At 38.7% G+C, this 20,366-nt stretch overlaps 1 protein-coding gene across 13 annotated transcripts in view; it reads left to right on the plus strand.

Annotated features, from left to right (window-relative positions):
- The window catches only part of ubr5 (ubiquitin protein ligase E3 component n-recognin 5), a 198,219-nt gene that overhangs the window by 49,078 nt on the left and 128,775 nt on the right, over positions 1–20,366 (plus strand). For 6 of the 13 annotated variants that reach the window (XM_072262022.1, XM_072262030.1, XM_072262040.1 and 3 more), the window contains 8 exons: positions 373–522; positions 4,944–5,155; positions 8,724–8,840; positions 8,940–9,050; positions 10,400–10,554; positions 12,646–12,741; positions 19,274–19,391; positions 19,696–19,880. In XM_072262022.1, the coding sequence (XP_072118123.1) occupies positions 373–522; positions 4,944–5,155; positions 8,724–8,840; positions 8,940–9,050; positions 10,400–10,554; positions 12,646–12,741; positions 19,274–19,391; positions 19,696–19,880 (1,144 nt within the window). The remainder of the gene's footprint in view (positions 1–372; positions 523–4,943; positions 5,156–8,723; positions 8,841–8,939; positions 9,051–10,399; positions 10,555–12,645; positions 12,742–19,273; positions 19,392–19,695; positions 19,881–20,366) is intronic. The other 7 variants (XM_072262068.1, XM_072262103.1, XM_072262112.1 and 4 more) reach the window with 3 other exon arrangements.

Genomic DNA, 20,366 nt, shown 5'->3' on the forward strand with positions numbered 1-20,366 from the left:
AAAGATTTTGATATATATTTTATCTGATCAAACATGCTACTTGAATCTAATTTCTGTAGCTCTTTATGTAAAATGGTCTTTTAGCTTTCACTTCTCAATTGAAGAACTGATTCTACAGGAACAACAATATTTTAAAGCAGGAAATATTTATTTTCATCTATAAAAGATAATATACTTGTATGTATGTTTTATTAAGCATTGTACCATGGAGAATGCTTACATTTGTACTCATGATAATCAGATCTTATTTTATTTTGTATTGGGGGGGTAAAATATATGATACTAATCTTAATTGGAATAATATAGCTAACATATATCGCATACTTAAGAACCTTGTTTTGTACTATTAACAGTGCTGTGTTCCCTTCTCAGAGGATCTCATGTCATTGCTGGATGCAGATATCCATTCTGCTCATCCGAGTGTCATCATAGATGCTGATGCTATGTTTTCTGAAGATATCAGCTATTTTGGTTATCCTTCCTTCCGTCGCTCTTCTCTACCCAGACTAGGCTCATCAAGAGGTATTTTGAAGCCAAGATAATTTTACAAGCATTGTGCCTTTTTCAAGGTGTTTTCTCCTAATCGCCAGTAGCAAGAATAAGAACACTAGAAAACATGTTCTTAAATCTCCCTCTGTCAGCAAACTCTGGACAGTGAAACTAGAGCACTACTTATCTCCATTTGAGTATTGCATTTCCAGTACACAAGTGTGTACAGGAGAAAGAAATAATTGTTACTCTGGATCCGATGCAGCACAAAAAAATCATAATTAAGATAAAAAACACAACAAAAACCCAATAAATATAAACACTAAAAATAGCTTGTACACATTGATTGTATGTCTGTTAAGTGACACTAGGTACAGGAGTGTCAGTATTATAAGGTAACTGACATGAAATGTTAAAGTAGTGGTGGAGGGGTGTGTTAGTGGATGGAGGTGTTGATCAGCCTTCCTGCTTGGGGAAAGTAACTGCTTTTCAGTCTGGTGGTCCTGGTGTGGATGTTATGTAGCCTCCTCCCTGAATGGAGTATGATGGAAAGGTTCAATTTCAGGATGCCTCCATGTCGGTTTGTTGTTTTTTTTAAAACAGCACCTTTTAAGGCACAACTGCATGACCAAGTACAGTGCTTTCTTTGTTGTGCTTTTGATTTTTTAAAATATTTGAGTTTATCTTTTAGGCTTTCAAAAGTAACTTTTTTTTCCAGGTGAACAGTGAAGAATGAGAAAATGATGTTCATTCAATTATCCCAAACAGTTGTGATATTTAAAAATATACTCTGCCCCACCTAAACATTGCAATTTCCTCAAAGGTGTGAATAGTCACATTAAAAACCTACTATTTTGAGTTGGGATGTGAAATTGGTAAATTTTATTTAGATTGCTACCACTCCTCTCTGTCTGCATCACCATGCCGCTGCATCCTCTTTCTTTTCATAAATCCGAATTTGCTACTTGCCTGTAATGTTTCTCTGAAATGTAGAGTTCCACAAGTTTGGTTTATCGTGATGATCAAGATATTTGTTTACTGAAATTAGTCTCCAGTATCTATTGAAAAGTGAGCATTTGACCATTTTGTAAAAGGACAAAGTGCTTTTGTTTTGTCCAACAGTGGATTTTAGACAGGAGGGCAAAGGGTGCAAATTTAGAATCTATATTTAAAAAATAAACTTCGTTGCTTTAAAGTTAAATGTCAAGTGTACTAAACTACACCTGATTGTTCAAAAATAGTTTTCATTAAAATGATCAGCTTAGTTTTTGCTTAAAATTTATTGCAAATTGATAGATTTGTACTGAAGTTGGATCATTGGTTTATAAAGAGAAGCAATATTTGGAACACTAGTGTGTATAATTAATGCTAAAATAATGCAGTTTTAAGAAAGAAATGTTCCAATGTTATTGTAAGATACAATGAAAGGCTTTTAAGGTTTTATACTCAAATTGCTGTGCATATAGTCCCCATTATTCTTTGATTGCAGAGCACAGACCTGTGTATTCATGGCCCTCGGCTGCATTTTAGGTTTAATTTTGAACAGATGTGTCTGTGCACACATACACATCAAGTAACTAATCATTCTCTGTATAAGTAAGGTAACTGGTTTCCACACCACTTGTATGAAGTGACTCCTGTATTTATACTCATGTGTTAGAATTCTGACTTTGTGTACATATCTATTCCTTATAATTTCAAAACTGATCAATGACTGTTAGTGCATTTAATCAAAGTAGCTGGTTGTTAATATAATTTTCCTTTAGGTATTTTAACATTTTAATGTTTATGAATACATTTTTAATGTTTTTAGAACATCGGGCTTATTTGTTTATTTTGGGGGTACATTGAATACAAAGAGAGCCTTGGTGGTTTTTTTTTTTGCTAACTGCAGGCAGTCCTTGTCCTTTATAACCTATGATTATCCAGGACTTGGTTTACAATTATATAGAATTTTAGATGTAGATAATTGCATACTTATTTCACTTAAGCTATTTATCCATTAGTGCAGTAACATAAACTAAGAAATGGGAAGATATAAATCAAGAAGTTTCCTGAGTTTGTATTATTATATGCACAGTGTCAGGATCAAAAGGTAATGAACGCCCTTTGCCCATATGACATTTCAATTTAAAATGTACATTTGGCATTTTGTCAAATGTACTAGGTTTGGAGCAGTTTCTAAACTTGGGGACTGTTTTCATTACTAAAAATAATCAGGGGAGGTGCAGCAATAACTTTCAGGGTGTTAAAGGAGGTTGCAAGAAGATCTCTGTTCTCAGTGCTGCAAGTGCTAAGAAAAGACTGAAGCATTCGCATTCATGCTTAGCCATCTTCATATGCTTCTGAGATCCCCAGGACAACAGAAGCCAATATCCAGCCAATTCAGTTGTCTTTGTGATGTCCAGAAACAGCTGAATACACTGGGTACAGTATAGCATCCTTGTTGCAATACAGAAGTCTTGCACTCCAGAACTGAGCCCTTCGCCAAACAGGACCAGTAAAAGTTGCAATTATACTGGAAATATGGAAAAGTCATAAAAGTAAGATGGATCTATTCTGTTTATTACTGTTATGTATGTCTAATCTTGATCATCAGAAAAGTGATATCAAGCGGCACATAGTCACCAATGCCCAATTTGGTTTTCACCAAGATTACTTTGTCTCCAGACCTAGTGATGGGCTTGGTGTGGACATAAGTTGAAGAGTTCAGGGGATGAGAGGCCTATAATATCAAGGCAACATTGGACTGAGTGTGACATTAAGGCTGTGTAAAGATAAAGTCAGTAGGGATGAAATAGAAAACTTAACTGTGGCTGAAGTTGTGTATGGCACTAAGCAAGGTAGATGCAGATATCATGAGTTGAGCATCTCAGAACCTCTGCAGGGGTTCCTCAAGGCAGGATTCTAGACCCAGATATATTCACCTGCCAGTTGTAGCATCTTTGATAAGTTCATCATGTTACTCTGTCATATTGAGCCAACTAGGAAATTAGTTTCATCCAGCTACTTAATGGACAAGACACCTCTAGGCTGTAATGAGAAAGCTTGTCTATAGACCACCATTTCTGGAATGCAAGTCTTTAGGTTGCATCTGTAAATGTTTACAAGGTCACTTGTCTTTGCCTCCTTCAGAATGCTCAGCTAATTTTTGGAGTAAATTGAATTGGCAGAACTCTGATGTGACTCTTCTGGCCAAAGGTGGTTGCAAATAATTCAGCCTTTTCTTTTGCACCTATATGCTGGACTCTGCCATCATTGAGGATGGGAATGATTTTAGCACTGCTATGTTATTTTACTTTAATTCTTCAGGACCAAGGGGACTAGATGAGTCAAGATTATAGATTTGATCTAATTGTTCTTGAACTTAATTATAACCTCATCAGAATATGTCTGGCAAATGCTGCAACTGGCATGCTCTTGTACATTTCTTAAATCTACATCAAGCCTTGGTTTGATAGTAATCATAGCAAGAAATATATGGTAGATATTGTGATGGAGTAAATTGTACTGTAGCCCCACTGTGTTTCACAGGTGCCTAATTTTGAAATCCCAAGTGCTGTTGTAAATTTACTATGCTAAAAGAGTTAGTGTCGGGCAGGTATTCTAGACAGAAATGACCAATTGTTTGGTAACCAATGTTCCATTTAGTTTACATCAGGGCAAATCTGCAGGGATAGTACCATACGTTATGATGGTTGTGTTCATTGTGAAGGCAGGACTTGGTTTTTGCAAGGACATGATCATGTCCAGTGTTGACACTGGCAGGTAGATTGGTGAGTACCAAGTCAACCAGATTCAAATAGGTACAGCTAAGTCCTTCTGGAGCTAATCAGCGGCTGTTCTATAAAACTACTCTTGGTGATGGACCTTTTAAGAGCCTCTGCCCAAGAGTACATTTTTTTAAGTGGCGATCATCATGGAAAAATGCAGATCGATCAGTTGAAGTATTGTGGTAGGTGATAATTAGTAGATATTTAGTTTTCATTCCCATGTTTAACAAGATATTTTAGGATTTTATAATGTCAGAAGTTAATTTTGAGGAGCCCCAAAGCAACTGCTCTCTGCATGCTACAAATCCATTGCCTCTTAATTTTTGGCGGTTTTGATTCTACATTACTGTGTTGCCTGACTGGTCCTTAGGGCTGCTTTTCCAGTCTTGTGTCCCTGTTCACTGTGGTTACATGAGTGGAGATGTCTGGGGTAGGTAAGAATTTATCCCCTGGGAATTGTTTACCTTAGTTCATTTTTTTTTAAACTATATGAATAATCCAAGATATGACATTGGGAATCAGTCTTTTTATTTTCAGTTGTCAGTTTTGGCATGTGTGATTTGGCTTGGTGCAGAGTTGTTATCCACAGGTCTTGTGTGTAACACTGCTATTGTTCTGTGGAGGGTTTTCCTAGAGATTGGCTTATTTTTATTCCACTGGTGTGACCCTATTGCATACCAGTTCTCCTTCTTCCCTTAGAGAGAGACTCCGATCTGTTGCGTGAACGTGAATCAGTTTTACGTTTACGTGAAAGGAGATGGCTTGATGGTTCTTCATTTGATAATGAAAGAGGCTCCACAAGCCGTGAAGGTGAATCGAACTTGGATAAGAAAAGCCTTCCCATCCAAAGCCCTGTCTCCTTGGGAGAGGAATTGCAGTGGTGGCCTGATCGGGTGAGTAATTTTGCATTGGTTAATTAAATTGAAGTACTCGATTTTAGTGGTGACATTCTGGTTCATTAACAGTTATTGCTCTTGTAAACACTATTCTGGCCATAAGAGTAATAATTGCTGCAACATTGACCCCTGAATGGAACTAAACTTAAGTTTTTTTATTAAACACATTATTCTAATATCTTGTGTTTGCTAGGTTATAACAAAGCTGACCATTTGGCAAAAATTAAGACACTGCCATTGTTTAGTCAAGGAAAATTGAACATGCATGAATGGAACTTAATTGGGCATTCAATTTCTAGTTTAAATAATCCTGCTGTATACATTGCTTTTAAGAACCGTGCATTTAATGAAAACCTGAAGCAATAAAAGGCTCTTTTTGGTGGAACTCAAACTTAATTAAAATAAGTTTTGTAATTGTACCTAAATCGTACTATGCAGCTGAAATCACTGGCTAAAGCTAAATGGTTTTTCTTATAAATATTTTATATTAATTTGGTTCCAAGTACTAGAATGGTAAAGTTTGTGATCACACTTGTGTGAAAATTAGTTAAATACGAATGAATGAGCAAATGTCATATTTTAATGAAACAGCAACTATCAGTCATTAGGAATGGGAAATTTAACGATTTAATGTTTTTGGAGCTATGCAAGAGTTTGAGAAGTAGAAAAAGCCAAGAACCATCTTTTTGCTACAACCCTGATTCAATTTAAGTCTCAGAAAGACTGATGAAGGGCATATGAAACTGGATTGGTTTTGTTAAACCAGTCACATTAAAATTGTTGGCTGTTGGTTCTTCATGTGCCTTGCGTGTTATGCGCTTGGGCGATCATGGCACTCCACATCGAACGATCCCTTGCAGCGTCAATGATATCTCGCACACTTAGACCTGTTAGCTCTTTCACAGTGTCCATATATTTTCTTCTTTGCCTTCCTCTTTCGCATTTCCCAGGCATATGGCCTTGTAATGCAAGGCATTCTATTTCTCCCTTCCTGATGACATGACCCAGGAACTTTAAGTTTCCTCTCATTTAATGTTCTCATTAAAGATCTTTTTGTATGGGCATGTTGGAGTATTAGTTACCCTATCTCTATATGATATTTTCAGCATTCTTCTAAGAAACCACATTTCTGTTGCTTCTAAGTTTCTTTGCAGTTCTAGTGTTATAGTCCATGTTTCGGAAGCATACAGCAGGATTGACCAGATGTAACATTTTAGTAGCCTAAGCTTTGTTGTCATAGAAATGTGTAATATAGAACATAGAATAGTACAGCACAGTACAGGCCCTTTGGCCCACATTGTTGTGCCGACCCTCAAATCCTGCCTCCCATATAAGCCCCCACCTTAAATTCCTCCATAACCTGTCTAGAAGTCTCTTAAATTTCACTAGTGTATCTGCCTCCACCACTGACTCAGGCATGTATTCCACGCACCAACCACTCCCTGAGTAAAAAAACCTTCCTCTAATATCCCCCTTGAACTTCCCACTCCTTACCTTAAAGCCATGGCCCCTTGTATTGAGCAGTGGTGACCTGAGGAGGAGGCGCTGGCTATCCACTCTATCTATTCCTCTTAATATCTTGTATACCTCTATCATGTTTCCTCTCATCCTCTTTCTCTCCAAAGAGTAAAGCCCTAGCTCCCTTAATCTCTGATCATAATGCATATTCTCTAAACCAGGCAGCATCCTGGTAAATCTCCTCTGTATCCTTTCCAATGCTTCCACATTCTTCTTACAGTGAGGCGACCATAACTGGACACAGTACTATAAGCTTTCTTAACTACCCTATCTACCTGTGAGGCCTATAAGCTTTCTTAACTACCCTATCTACCTGTGAGACAACTTTCAGGGATCTGTGGACATGTACCCCCAGATCCCTCTGCTCCTCCACACTACCAAGTATCCTGCCATTTACTTTGTACTCTGCCTTGGAGCTTGTCCTTCCAAAGTGCACCACCTCACACTTCTTCGGGTTGAACTCCATCTGCCACTTCTCAGCCCACTCCTGCATCCTATCAATGTCTCTCTGCAATCTTCGACAATCCTCTACACTCTCCACAACACAACCCACCTTTGTGTTGTCTGCAAACTTGCCAGCCCACCCTTCTACCCCCACATCCAGGTCGTTAATAAAAATCACGAAAAGTAGAGGTCCCAGAACAGATCCTTGTGGGACACCACTAGTCACAACCCTCCAATCCGAATGTACTCCCTCCACCATGACCCGCTGCCTTCTGCAGGCAAGCCAATTCTGAATCCACCTGGCCAAACTTCCCTGGATCCCATGCTTTTTGACTTTCTGAATAAGCTTACCGTGTGGAACCTTGTCAAATGCCTTACTAAAATCCATATGGATCACATCCACTGCACTACCCTCATCTATATGCCTGGTCACCACCTCAAATAAGTCTATCAGGCTTGTTAGACACGATCTGCCCTTCACAAAGCCATGCTGACTGTCCCTGATCAGACCATGATTCTCTAAATGCCCATAGATCCTATCTCTAAGAATCTTTTCCAACAGCTTTCCCACCACAGACATAAGGCTCGCTGGTCTATAATTACCTGGACTATCCCTACTATCTTTTTTGAACAAGGGAACAACATTCGCCTCCCTCCAATCCTCTGGTACCATTCCCGTGGACAATGAGGACATAAAGATCCTAGCCAGAGGCTCAGCAATCTCTTCCCTCGCCTCGTGGAACAGCTTGGGGAATATTCCGTCAGGCCCTGGGGACTTATCTGTCCTAATGTATTTTAATAACTCCAACCCCACCTCTCCCTTAATATCAACATGCTCCAGAACATCAATCTCACTCATATTGTCCTCACCGTCATCAAGTTCCCTCTCATTGGTGAATACCGAAGAGAAGTATTCATTGAGGACCTCGCTCACTTCCACATCCTCCAGGCACATCTTCCCACTTTTATCTCTAATGGGTCCTATCTTCACTCCTGTCATCCTTTTGTTCTTCACATAATTGAAGAATGCCTTGGGGTTTTCCTTTACCTTACTCACCAAGGCCTTCTCATGCCCCCTTCTTGATCTCCTCAGCCCCTTCTTAAGCTCCTTTCTTGCTTCCCTATATTCCTCAATAGACTCATCTGATCCTTGCTTCCTCAACCTCATATATGCTGCCTTCTTCCACCTGACTAGATTTTCCACGTCACTTGTCACCCATGGTTCATTCACCCTACCATTCTTTATCTTCCTCACCGGGACGAATTTATCCCTAACATCTTGCAAGAGATCTCTGAACATCGACCACATGTCCATAGTACAATTCCCTGCTAAAACATGATCCCAATTCACACCTGTTGGTAAAAATGGGTTTCATTTCTTGGAAGTTGGTTTTGGCAATGGCAATTCTTTTTATTTCTACTTTACCTCTACAAAAGGCTTAAATATTTTACTGATGAAATTCTTCATCCACTCTGTCTTTCTGTGGATCAGAATTAATCCTTTAAGTACAGAATAAAGTATGATTGTCATTTGGATCAGATTATGTAATTTTTTCAATGAAAATAGAAGAGCTGTTATAAATGACTGAACTTTCTTCCCCAGGATGGTACTAAATTTGTAGCTATTGGAGCCTTGTATTCTGAACTGGTGGCTGTAAGCAGTAAAGGTGAATTATATCAGTGGAAATGGAATGAATCTGAACCATATAGAAATACACAGGTATGAAATTATAATTATTTTTTGTTTTAGCTTTCATACTTAGCTAATTGAATATCAATGTTCATGTTAACTGAATTGTTACATCTTCATTCCCCAAAGAATCCTTCAGTGCACCATCCTCGGACTACGCAGTTAAGTTTAACAAATGAAAAAATTGTCCTTCTGGCTGCCAATAGCATTAGAGCCACAGTCACTACAGAGAATAGCAAAGTAAGTATAATTGAAAAATTTTGAACTGAACTACCTCTTTTACTTGCCTTACCCAAAATTCTTCCCTTGTGCCTATTTATTCTATGCAGTATATCGGCAAAGCTTTGGATTAAGGTGCTGCAATGTGGGTTTTACTTTTATAAGATATTGGAGTCATAGAGCACTACAGAATAGGAACAGGTGTATTGGCCCATCCAGTCCATGGTGAATTGTTATTCTGCCTAATCCCATTGACCTGCACCTGAACCGTAGCCCTCCATATCTCTTCTATCCATGTAGATATCCAAATGTCTTTTAAATGTTGAAATTAAACTCTCATCCACCACTTCCTCTCACAGCATGATGTGCTGACTAATCAGATCTTCAAATGAGATGATTGTACAGGTTGTATTTGAATGATGTCAACTATTAATGTCATATTTAACTAGACTGCATGAAACTTTTTAAAGATTATGGAATAGACCCTCATTCCCTGTTGCTACAAGGTGGTGAGATGTGAGAAGCATGCAGAGAGATTTCAAGGGGGAGTATAGATCGATTAAGTGAATAGACATGGGAGTATTTCTTTAATAGTGATGAAAGTCAATATAAATTTATTGCATGTATACATATGCAACCTTGAAATTGAGGAATAGTATTTAAAAGAAACCTAGCTACTGTCGTACACAAATCACTAAAAATTAACATGCAGCTTCAGTAAACAGTTATGAAAGCAAAATGAAATGTGAAGTTGAGTTTAACAGGTGTAGTGTCAATTATGAAACCACATCTGGCAGGTTCTCAGCAGATCTGATTTACTATATCTGCAAAAGGAAGGATATCCTTGAAAAGGAGAGAGTATATCTTTTGAACTCATCAGGATATGAGGGTTGGTCATTTGAAAATTTATATGGGACTTGATAGGGGAAGTTCTGAAGTGATGTTTTCCTTGATTGAGTTGTCTAGAATTGGAAGTCACAAACTTAATGAGGGGTTGACCATTCATATGAGTTGTGCTCTGATACTTCGCAATAAATAACTTGTGTTGTAATTTTAGAAATTGTATGGTTCTTTAAATCGGAGCTGAGGAACTGAATAACACACAAAATGCTGGAGGAACCTGGGTCAAGCAGTATCCGTGGAAGGGAATAAACAGTCGATGTTTTGGCCTGCAATGCTTCATTAGGACCTTTCATCAGGATTTCGGCCCAACATATTTTTTCCCTTCATAGATGCTGCCTATCTTGCTGAGTTCCAACAGCATCTTGTTATTTCTGGATTTCCAGCATCTGTAGAATCTCTTGTGTTTGTAGGGAATTGGTTATTTGTTTATCTGTGATTGTAGTTTATCCTTCACCTTTTGTCTTTAGGTTGCCACTTGGGTTGATGAAACATTATGTTCTGTAGCTTCTAAACTGGAGCACAGTGCCCAGATTTTTCCTGAGCTGCAAGGAGAAAAGATTGTATCTTTGTATTGTTGTGCCCTGTATACATGTGTCCAGCTGGAAAATGGCCTCTTTTGGTGGTAAGTATTGAATGCATTTATAAATATTTGTATATTGACAGTATATTAACCATTAGCGAACTGGCTTTTTCATTGTGACACTGAATTCTGCTTAAGTGATAGCCCAAAGCATTTGGGGGAAAAGTAGTTTAAATGAAACATTTAATGATCTTCCCAAAACACCAGTACAGGAGTAATTTTTGTACGTTTTCGTAATTGGTTAAACTCAAAAATTTTTATCTTTCAGCTATTTTGAGTACTATTCTGTCATACATGACTGGTCTTCGTGTTCCAATCTTGTGCCATTACGTATGTCCATTTTTCCAGAGCTTGTAGTAAAACCATCTGTTAACTCTCGTGGTTAGAAATAGTTTTTCTGCTCTTTACCAGAACTCTTTGTTCATCTACTTTTTTCCCCTAGCTTCTAAATGATTGCAAATTCTGAATTTAGAAAATGTGGTTTAATTTTCCCCTTTGTTTCCTTGTTTTCACTAATGACTGTAGCTCTGTTAATAATACACTTTTTCAATTTGATTAATGCTTTACTCATTAGTTTTAATGGAATGAGTTCTTGTTCATTATTTTTGTAATGACAGAAGAGCCATTATTAAACATCAAATTTGCCCAGAAAATACTTACCTGGTAATTCCAAAATTACGTAATATTAAATAACTGCTGAGCATATTTCATTTTATTCTGATTAAGAAAGTCATTCTCATCTATGTATGGAATTGGTGAAGCATGAATAGGAAGGGTTTGTCTTGGTGTTGAGAAAATTGAAAGCTCCGTTGTATAGGGGTACTGATGCAGATTGTACTAGTTGATATTTCTAATTCAACGTTAATTTCAATTATCTGTGAAATATTGAGATTGTGGTAAGAATATGTATCCTGATATATTCACATCATGAAATGTGAATCTAAGTGTTTTGAGCCAAATTCCAGAAATTATGTTTATTTGTTTACACTCTATATTGCTAGTATCTTGCCTGGTCAATAAAAGTATGGATGTGTGTATGGAAATACCCTGATCAGAAATGAACTGTTCCAAATCATTGGAATATCAATATTGCAGTCTACATTAAAATACCTTGAATGAGGCTCTATAGATCCAAATAAAATATTTTGCTCCATGGTTTCTGTGGTTGCCAGGTACATTTCTAAAGCACAAGTTAAAACTAAGATGAATACATGTTAATCTTCAGTCTGCAGTCAGCATGAGCTTCAAGAGAATAGAAGATTAGAAGGATCTTTTGGCATAAATCTGTTCTGCAATTTTCCCAATCTATTTTACCATTTAATTTATCTCTCTGATTTTTGACTTCCATGTCTGAAAGTTTGCCATTCTGTATGGAAAAGATGGTTGCTCTCAATTTTAAACTTGGCTTTTGAGAGAAACATCCCAGGTTAACATATTTAAGAAATACTGCAAACATTCAGCAGATCATACAGCATCTATTGAAAGAAAATTAGTTAATATTTTAAGTCAAATTGCAGAGAGTCAATGTCAGAAATTGACAGAACAAACTTTTTAATATATTTCTGGTAGTGTGAAGCTAGGATTCCTATAAGTCTATAACAGGGGTGGCCAACCTTTTACATTACGTGCGTCAATTTTTTCACGCACAAACTCAGATGCGATTTTTTTTTTTCACACACGAGTTCTATATTAACATGTTTTTACAAGAATTGAATGGGGGTACAAGAGTTGTATGGTGCATCTGAACTCATAAAAAAAATTGACGCATGGAATGTGAAAGGTTGGCCACCCCTGGTCTATAACATAGATGAGATTATCCAATCAATAGGGGCATTTAAAGGAACTGAACAAAGGAACAAAATTGTTAAAATTGAGGGCTATTAAAGAGTGGAAAGCATGTGAGAGTGATACATTTGCAAAATGCAGAACTGTAGGATATGCCCAGCATGCTGTGCTAATGGAGAGGAAAAACTGTGCCAATACGATGGGTGCTCTGGTCAGTTCTGATGCAGAGCACACCAGTTGCCTGAAGTTGTTGAATTCAATGCTGAGTCTGAAAGGTTATAACTTGCCCAGACAGAACACGAGGTGCTGTTCCTCAAGCTTACATTGGGCCTCATTATAACATTGCAGGAGGCCACATACAGAGAGATCAGAGTGGGACTGGGATGGAGAATTGAAGTGGCAGGCAACAAGAAGTTCAAGGTCAACACTGCGGACTGAATGCAGGTACTCTGCAAGACGGGCACATAAATCTGTGCTTGGTTTATCTAATGTGGAGGAGATCACAGGAATTGGTGCTACACCTAGAAAGACTGTTTATCTACTTGCATGGTGGGAAGGGGAAAGGTAAAAGGACAGATGTTGCATCTTCAGCAGTTGCAATGGAAAATGCTTTGAGGAGTGGTTGATGGAAAAGCAGACCAGGAAATTGATTAGGGAGCAGTCCCTTCAAAATGCTGAAAGTGGAGGGGTGGTGAAGGTGGTGAAATCTCACTAAGGGTGATGCAAATTATGAAGGAATTCTAATTTCCCAGCTCATTTCCTTCGATATCCTTTTGAGATTTCTTGCTCTTGAACTCTTACCATTCCTCACAAGCCACCCTCTAATGATCATGTCTCTGTTCATTTGCTCACTAAAGGAAATTAGTGAAGTACTTTTCACTGCATCAGAACTTTCAAAGTGCCTCGCAACCGAAAAAAGATTGTTATATAGTTACTATTGTAAGGTAGAAAAACATATCAGACTTTTTAGAGAGTGTAGCGGAGAACAGCCAGTGATTCCGCTCTCCAGCTTTCCTGGCAGGGCTGTTCCAAGTGTTCCTTGTCAATTTACAGATATGCAGATGGATTATCCAGCATCCTAAAGACTGTTTGTGTGCCAAATTGTGCATTTGTCATTCATGTAAAAAAGGTTTTACATTTGTAGAAGTTGGCACTGGATAAATTAGACTTCACCTGTAAAATGTCCAACAAAATTGATCAAAACTGTTTACTTTGCCTTTTTCTTTCTAATGAAGAAGTATTTGTAACTGCATGGTCTGCGGGGAAAAACTCAATGCAGCACGTTATTTATTGTTTTTAGAAAAAGTTGTTTGAAACCTAATTGCTACTCTGTGAAGTTGTACCTGCCTTCATCTAATCAGCCAAGAAAGATCTTTTTGCTCATTTTGCTCAGAGCAAGCAAAAAAAAATCTGATTTGTTCCTTTAGGGAGGTTTTCTTTCCAGATTTGGTGGTCTCCAGGAGTTCAAACAGACCATAATGCAGTAAACTTGCAGAATCCCATCTAACTGCTGTTAAATTGACAAAACCAAGAGGACCATTTTTCTCTTTTAGCCACAGCTGTGAAAATTGAAATACATTTCATAAAAAATCTCAGTCTCCCATTGCCTATTCTAATTTGTATCCCAACCTCTGCTGAATTTATCTTTTATAAATTTATCTGAATTTATCTGCTGAATAATGTTTCCCACCTTTTTGGCAAGACTTCCCAGCGAGACAAATTCTGTACTGTTGGCTGGTCATTTACATTTGAACAGTTATTTCAGTCCTCCCACAGCAAGCCGTTTTTAATCAATTAAAATACATTCATAGAAATATTATCTGAGGATTTTTTTGAACCAATGACACATATCAGCGAGCTTGCCAGTAGGCTGATGTTTCTGATTATCTGAATACCTTTTGATTATCTTCCAGCAGAGGGTTGTGCTTTTATAATTGGTCAATATTGGGGAATGTGCCCTTTCAACAATCATTAACTCTTTTATGCAAAAAAACTTCTAATGTGGAGTCTTGGCTGATTATTTACTCATGCTGACAAAGGGAAACTTGATCCTAAAGTGATTCACAATGTTTTTTCACACAGGGGTTATCTATTATGCATCTCTTGCATCTGAACTGAATATTCTACTCTTTCCAAGGATTAACATTTTCTGTGTCTATATTTTTGAAGTTTAGATAAATAACATTGCAAAGGGACTATTGTGTTTATAAATCTTCCAATTAGTTGAAATGGTCTATTTCAGTGCAGCACAGGAACAGGCCCTTTGGCCTACAGTATTGTGCTGATCCAATTAGTAATCAAATGGACAACCTAACTAATGTCCTCTGCCTATATAATATCCACATTCTTCCATTTTCATGTGATTATCTAAACGTCTCTTAAAAGTCTCTAATGTATCTGCCTCTGCCACCATTCAATGCAGTGCATTCCAGGCACCCACCTCTCTGTGTTTAAATAAACCTTGCCCCTGGTTTCAAATTATCTCTCCCCCAACCCCCCCCCCCCACCTAAACTCGCCTTAAATGCATGCCCTCTGGTATAAGAAATTTCAACCCTGGAAAAAGATGCTATCTTCGTACTCTGTCCGTGCCTCTCATGATCTTATAAACATCTATCAGATCTCCCCTCAGCATTCGCTGCTGCAGAGAAAACAACCCAAGTTTGTCCAACCTCTAGTTATATAGTACATGACCTCGAATCCAGGCCACATCCTGGTAAATCTCTTCTGCATCCTCTTCAAAGCCTCGGCATCCTTCCTATAATGGGGTAACATGGTAGTGTAGCAGTTAGTATGGCACTATCATAGCTCAGCATTTTGAAGTTCAGAGTTCAATTCTAGCGCTGTTCCGTAAGCAATCTCTGTATGTCCTCCCTGTGGAATGCATAGGCTTTCCCTGGGTGTTCTGGTTTCCTCCAACAATCCAAAGGTGTATGAGGTAGGTTAATTGGTGATTATAAATTGCCCTGTGATGAGGCTCGGGTTAATTAGGGTTTTTGGGTTGCTGGGGTGAAGAGCTGGAAGTGCCTGCCTCATGCTGTGTCGCTAAATAAAACTGTTTTATAAAGCTGCAATATAACTCCCTGAGTTGTGAACTCAATGCCTTGACTAATAAAGGGAAGCATATCATATGCCATCTTAACCACTCTATCAAACTATGTAGCCACTTTCAGGGAGCTATGAACTTGGACTCAAAGATTCCTTGACCTTAGCAGTGTACCGTCTCTTTACATTTGGCCTGCCAAGGTGCAACACTTCACATTTGACTGGGTTAAACTCAATCTGCCATTTCTCTGCCCATATCTGCAAATGATCTAAATCCTACTTCCATTCTTTGCCAGTACTCTACACTATCCACAACACTAATCTTGGTATTATCTGCGAACTTGCTAACCCACCCAGCTAAATTTTCATCCAGGCAATTTGTATACATCACAACAGCAGAGCTCCCAGCACACACCTCTGCGGAGCACCACTAATTCCAGACCTCCAGCTCAAATGAGTCCCTTGGACCACGACCCTCTGTTTTCTATTGGCAAGCCAGTTCTGAATCCATACAGCTTATTCACCATGGATACCATGCATCTTAATCCTCTTGATGAGCTTCCCTTGAGGGACCTTGTCAAGCACTTATTAAAATCCATGCAAACAACATCCACCTCTCTACCTTCTTCAATCACACTTGTCAATAAACTCAATCCAGTTAATAAGATTGACTTGCCCCACACAAAAGCTATGCTCACTCTCCCTAGTTAGGCTATGGCTCTCTAAATGCTGATAAATCTTACCCTAATTCTCTGCAGTAACTTACCAACATTTATGTGAAACTCACGGGTCTGTGGTTTCCAGGATTTATCCTTTGTTCCCTACGTGAATAGTGGAATAATATTAGCTACTTGCCAGCCCCCACCTGGGGTATGTCCCATCAGACCCTGGGAACCTATCCACCTTGATCTACTTTGAAATGCCATAGCATATTAATACACTTGGCACTGATCTCCCTATCCTTCATGTCCTTCCCTTTGATAAATACTGATATAAAGTACTCATTAAGAACCTCACCCATATCCTCTGCTTTCAAGCAAATGTTCCCCCCACCATCATCCTTGAGTGGCCCTGCTCTCTCCCTAGTTACCTTCTTGCTTTTGACGTATGTATAGAATGCTTTGGATTCTCTTTAATCCTACCTGCCAAGGCTTTATCATGGCCTCGCCTGGCTTTCCTAATTCCCTTGTTCTTTTCTAGCTTCTTTATAATCCTCAAGGGCTCTAGGATTTTAAGATTCTAGAGGGTTAAAGATCAAGGATTCTAGCTTCCTAAGCTTTACTTATTTTTTTTTTTGTTGACTAAATTCATCACCTCTCAACATCCAAGGTTCTCTTAGCTTGCCATTCTTGTCTGTCCTTCTGATTGGAACATGCATCCTGTACCCTGCAGGTCTTTAAACACCCTCCAGATGTTGGACTTACCCAAAAACATCTGTTCTCTAATTCTCTCTAGTTCCTGCCTACTGTTCTAGTGATTTGCTCTGCTCCAACTTAATACTCTCCAGCAAGAACCATACTTATCTGTATCTACATAGCTATCTTAAAATTTAAGGAGTTGTCACTATTCCCTAACTGATCATCCAAGGTCAATCACCTGGTCAGGCTCATTACCCAACACCAGATCCAGTACAGCCCCTCCTCTTGTTGGACTATCTATGTATTGAATTACAAAACCCTCCTGTACCTAACAAATTCTGCCCCATCTAAACCTCTTTTACTTGGGTCTCAACTATGTTAGTGAAGCTGAAATCCCCTATGACAACAGCCGTATAGTTTTTACACCATTTCTTAATCCATCTGCATACCTGTTCCTCAATGTCCTGATGGCTTTTAGAGTGGTGTTTGTGGTACAATTTCATCAGAGTGATGCAGCCTTCTTATTTTTGAGTTCTACCCATGTTGACTCAGTGGATGGGTCTCCATTATGTCCCATTTGAGTGCAGCTGTGATATTGCTCCTGATTAGTCGTGCAACTCCTCTCAACTCCTCTTTTACCTCCCTCACCTTTTCTAATACATCAAAACCCTGGGGCATTAAGCACCCATTCCTGTCTGTTTGTCTGTCTGTCTGTCTCTTGCTCTCTTGCTCTAGTATCATAGTTCCATATTGATCCATGCTCTAAGTTCATCACCTTTACCCATAATACTCCTAGTGTTAAAAGAAACACACTTCAAACTCTGTCCTATCCTATCTATTACTTTGCTCCTGCCTGTTTTTACTGGCCCTGACATCTAACTTCCTCTCCCTCCCTCTACTTTCTGGCCTGGTGCTCTGATTCTCGCCCCCCTGCCAAACTAGATTAAACCCTCCTGAGTAATACAAGTGAAACTCCTACCCAGTATATTGGCTCCCCTCTAGTTCAGGTGCTACCTATCCCTCTTATACAGGTCACCCCTGCCCCAGAAGAGGTTCCAATGATCTAAGAACATGAACCCCTGCCCATTGTACTAGTTCCTTGGCCACTCATTCATTTGTACTATCATCCTATTACTACCTTAGAGGTTCTGCTCTTCAGCCTCTTTCCTAACTCCTTGTACTCACTGCACAGGGCCTCTTCTCCCTCTCTACCGATGTCATTGGTGCCAATGTGCACCATGGCTTCTGGCTGCTCACCCTCTTCCTTGAGAATATTCTGCAGCTACTCTTGAGACATCCTGAACCCAAGCACCTGGGAGACAACACACCATCCTGGCTTCTCCGTCGTGGACACAGAATCTCCTGTCCATCCCCTTAACTATTGAGACTTATATTACTCTGTCTGAATTTACTCTTCCCTGCTTAGCTGCTGCTGCTGTGCACTGATGACTCTTTCACTCCCAGCAGTATCCAGAGGGGAATACTTGTTGCTGAGGGGAATGACCACACTGACTGCTTACTCCCTTTACTTTTTCTGGTGTCACCCACTTATTATCTGAAGCCTGCACTTTGGGTATGACCCACTCAGTAAAAGACTCAACTATGAGGTTTTCAGCCTCCCAATGGCCCTGAGTACATCCAGCACCAGCTCCACTTCCTTGACCTTGTCAGTCAGGAGCCGAAGTCATATACACCTCCCACAGATATAGTCATTAGGGAAACTGTTAGGCTCCCTGAAATTCTATATTTGCAGAGGAGCATTCCACCGTCCCAACTGGCGTCCTGCTTGCACTGAATTAAGGACAAGGGACTTAAAGACAACAAAAAAAAGTTTATCTGCTCTTACCTATGCCTTCTCTGAAACATTTCTCACTCAACTAGGTCACTTAAACGACCTCTTCTCATCTAGCTCGTTTAACCTTCAGCCCTGGCTTCTCAAGCTTAAGAGTATCTGTGTATCTCAAGAGTTGTCTTTGGTGCTCACACTACTTCCTCCAGAACTATCCTTTGCCTCAGTTTCATTAATTGTTTACTTGCAATGGCTTTGCTGAAGTTCTTTGCCTGTTGATTCAAATGAGTTACCCAATTAACTAATCACAAACGAGAAAAACTGCTGATGCTGGAAATCCAAGCAACACACAAAATGCTGGAGGAACTCAGTGGGCCAGGCAGCATCAATGGAAAAGAGTACAGTTGATGTTTTGGGCTGAGACCCTTCAGCAGGGTCTCTGCCTAAAATGTTGACTGTACTTTTTTCCATAGATGCTGCCTGGCCTGCTGAGTTTCTCCAGCGTTTTGTGTGTGTTACTCAGTTGACTAATTCCAGATGTACTCAAATTCATCAAAGGTAAATAGTATACAAGGTAATCCTGGAAAGCTCTTTATTTATTTCAGGTTACTTTCTATTTAGTTTTAAGCTTGCAGGTCTGAAGTTTAGGTGAAGTTTATATATTGGAACCACACTCTTACTGTTCAGTTTTAACTCAGTGATTTATATTTGTACATTAGCTGAAGTTGTTTAAGTATATTTTCAAGTTCAGTAATGCTTTTTAACTGCATTTGACTTTCTCTTCAGGGGAGTAATTCCTTTCAGTCAGAGAAAAAAGATGCTTGAGAAGGCCAGAGCCAAAAACAAAAAGCCAAAATCCAATGCAGGCATTTCCTCAATGCCAAACATAACAGTTGGAACACAGGTTAGGAAAATCTTTGCACCTTTTGAATGATTGTTTCCTTAGTAACCTACAATGCTGCAAAGTGAACCTCCATTGTTATTTTTTATAGAAGTATGAACTGAAGTAGCTTTATTTCAGGGAAAAGAAAACAGACCTTTCGACCAAGTAAACTTGACTTGTACTTTTGTGTGGGTTCAAATATAGGGAATAATGTTAAAGACCATTGTTAAATTGGGTCCATTATTGTATCTTGTGCTCTTTGATGGTACAACTAATGGATCAAAACTGGATGCCTAATGAAAAATATGTAAATTTATTCTAATAGGTATGTTTGAGAAATAATCCACTTTACCACGCTGGAGCAGTAGCTTTTTCCATTAGTGCTGGCATTCCAAAAGTTGGTGTACTAATGGAATCTGTTTGGAACATGAATGACAGCTGTCGATTCCAGCTCCGGTCACCAGAGAGCTTGAAAAACTTAGAAAAATTGGCCAAAAGTACTGAAAATAAGTAAGTCATTGATGTAATCCCACACCTTGTATTTGATGTCTCACATTGCGTGAATATAGTAGCTTAATATGTATCCTCTATCTTTATGAAGCACTTAATATAAATTGACCTATTGTTATGCATTGTATAAACTGGCTGAAAATTTGTTCTTACCAATTTCATGATCTAAAGTAAACAGTCACTTCTGTTATTCCTTCAGTAAGAAGCAAGAATAATGTTTTAGCATTATAAATATGTTTAAAAAGGTGATAATTCTTAACTTAAAACCAGGCAGTTTAACCTTCATATCTGGGTACATTCTAGGAATAATTAGTGACTGAATTAGCATTTACTTTGATGTGTGCATTGAAAAAAGGACACTAGCATGTATTTGTTAAAGGTAAATCATGTGATATACGAACTTCCAAATGTTTAAGTGCGACATATTAAGCTTGAAAAGCCCTGTAATACGTGTAGTGGAGTTGTAGCAAAGGAAACTAGCTAAGT

Source organism: Mobula birostris, chromosome 1 (genome assembly GCF_030028105.1).
Source record: "Mobula birostris isolate sMobBir1 chromosome 1, sMobBir1.hap1, whole genome shotgun sequence".
NCBI lineage: Eukaryota > Metazoa > Chordata > Chondrichthyes > Myliobatiformes > Myliobatidae > Mobula > Mobula birostris.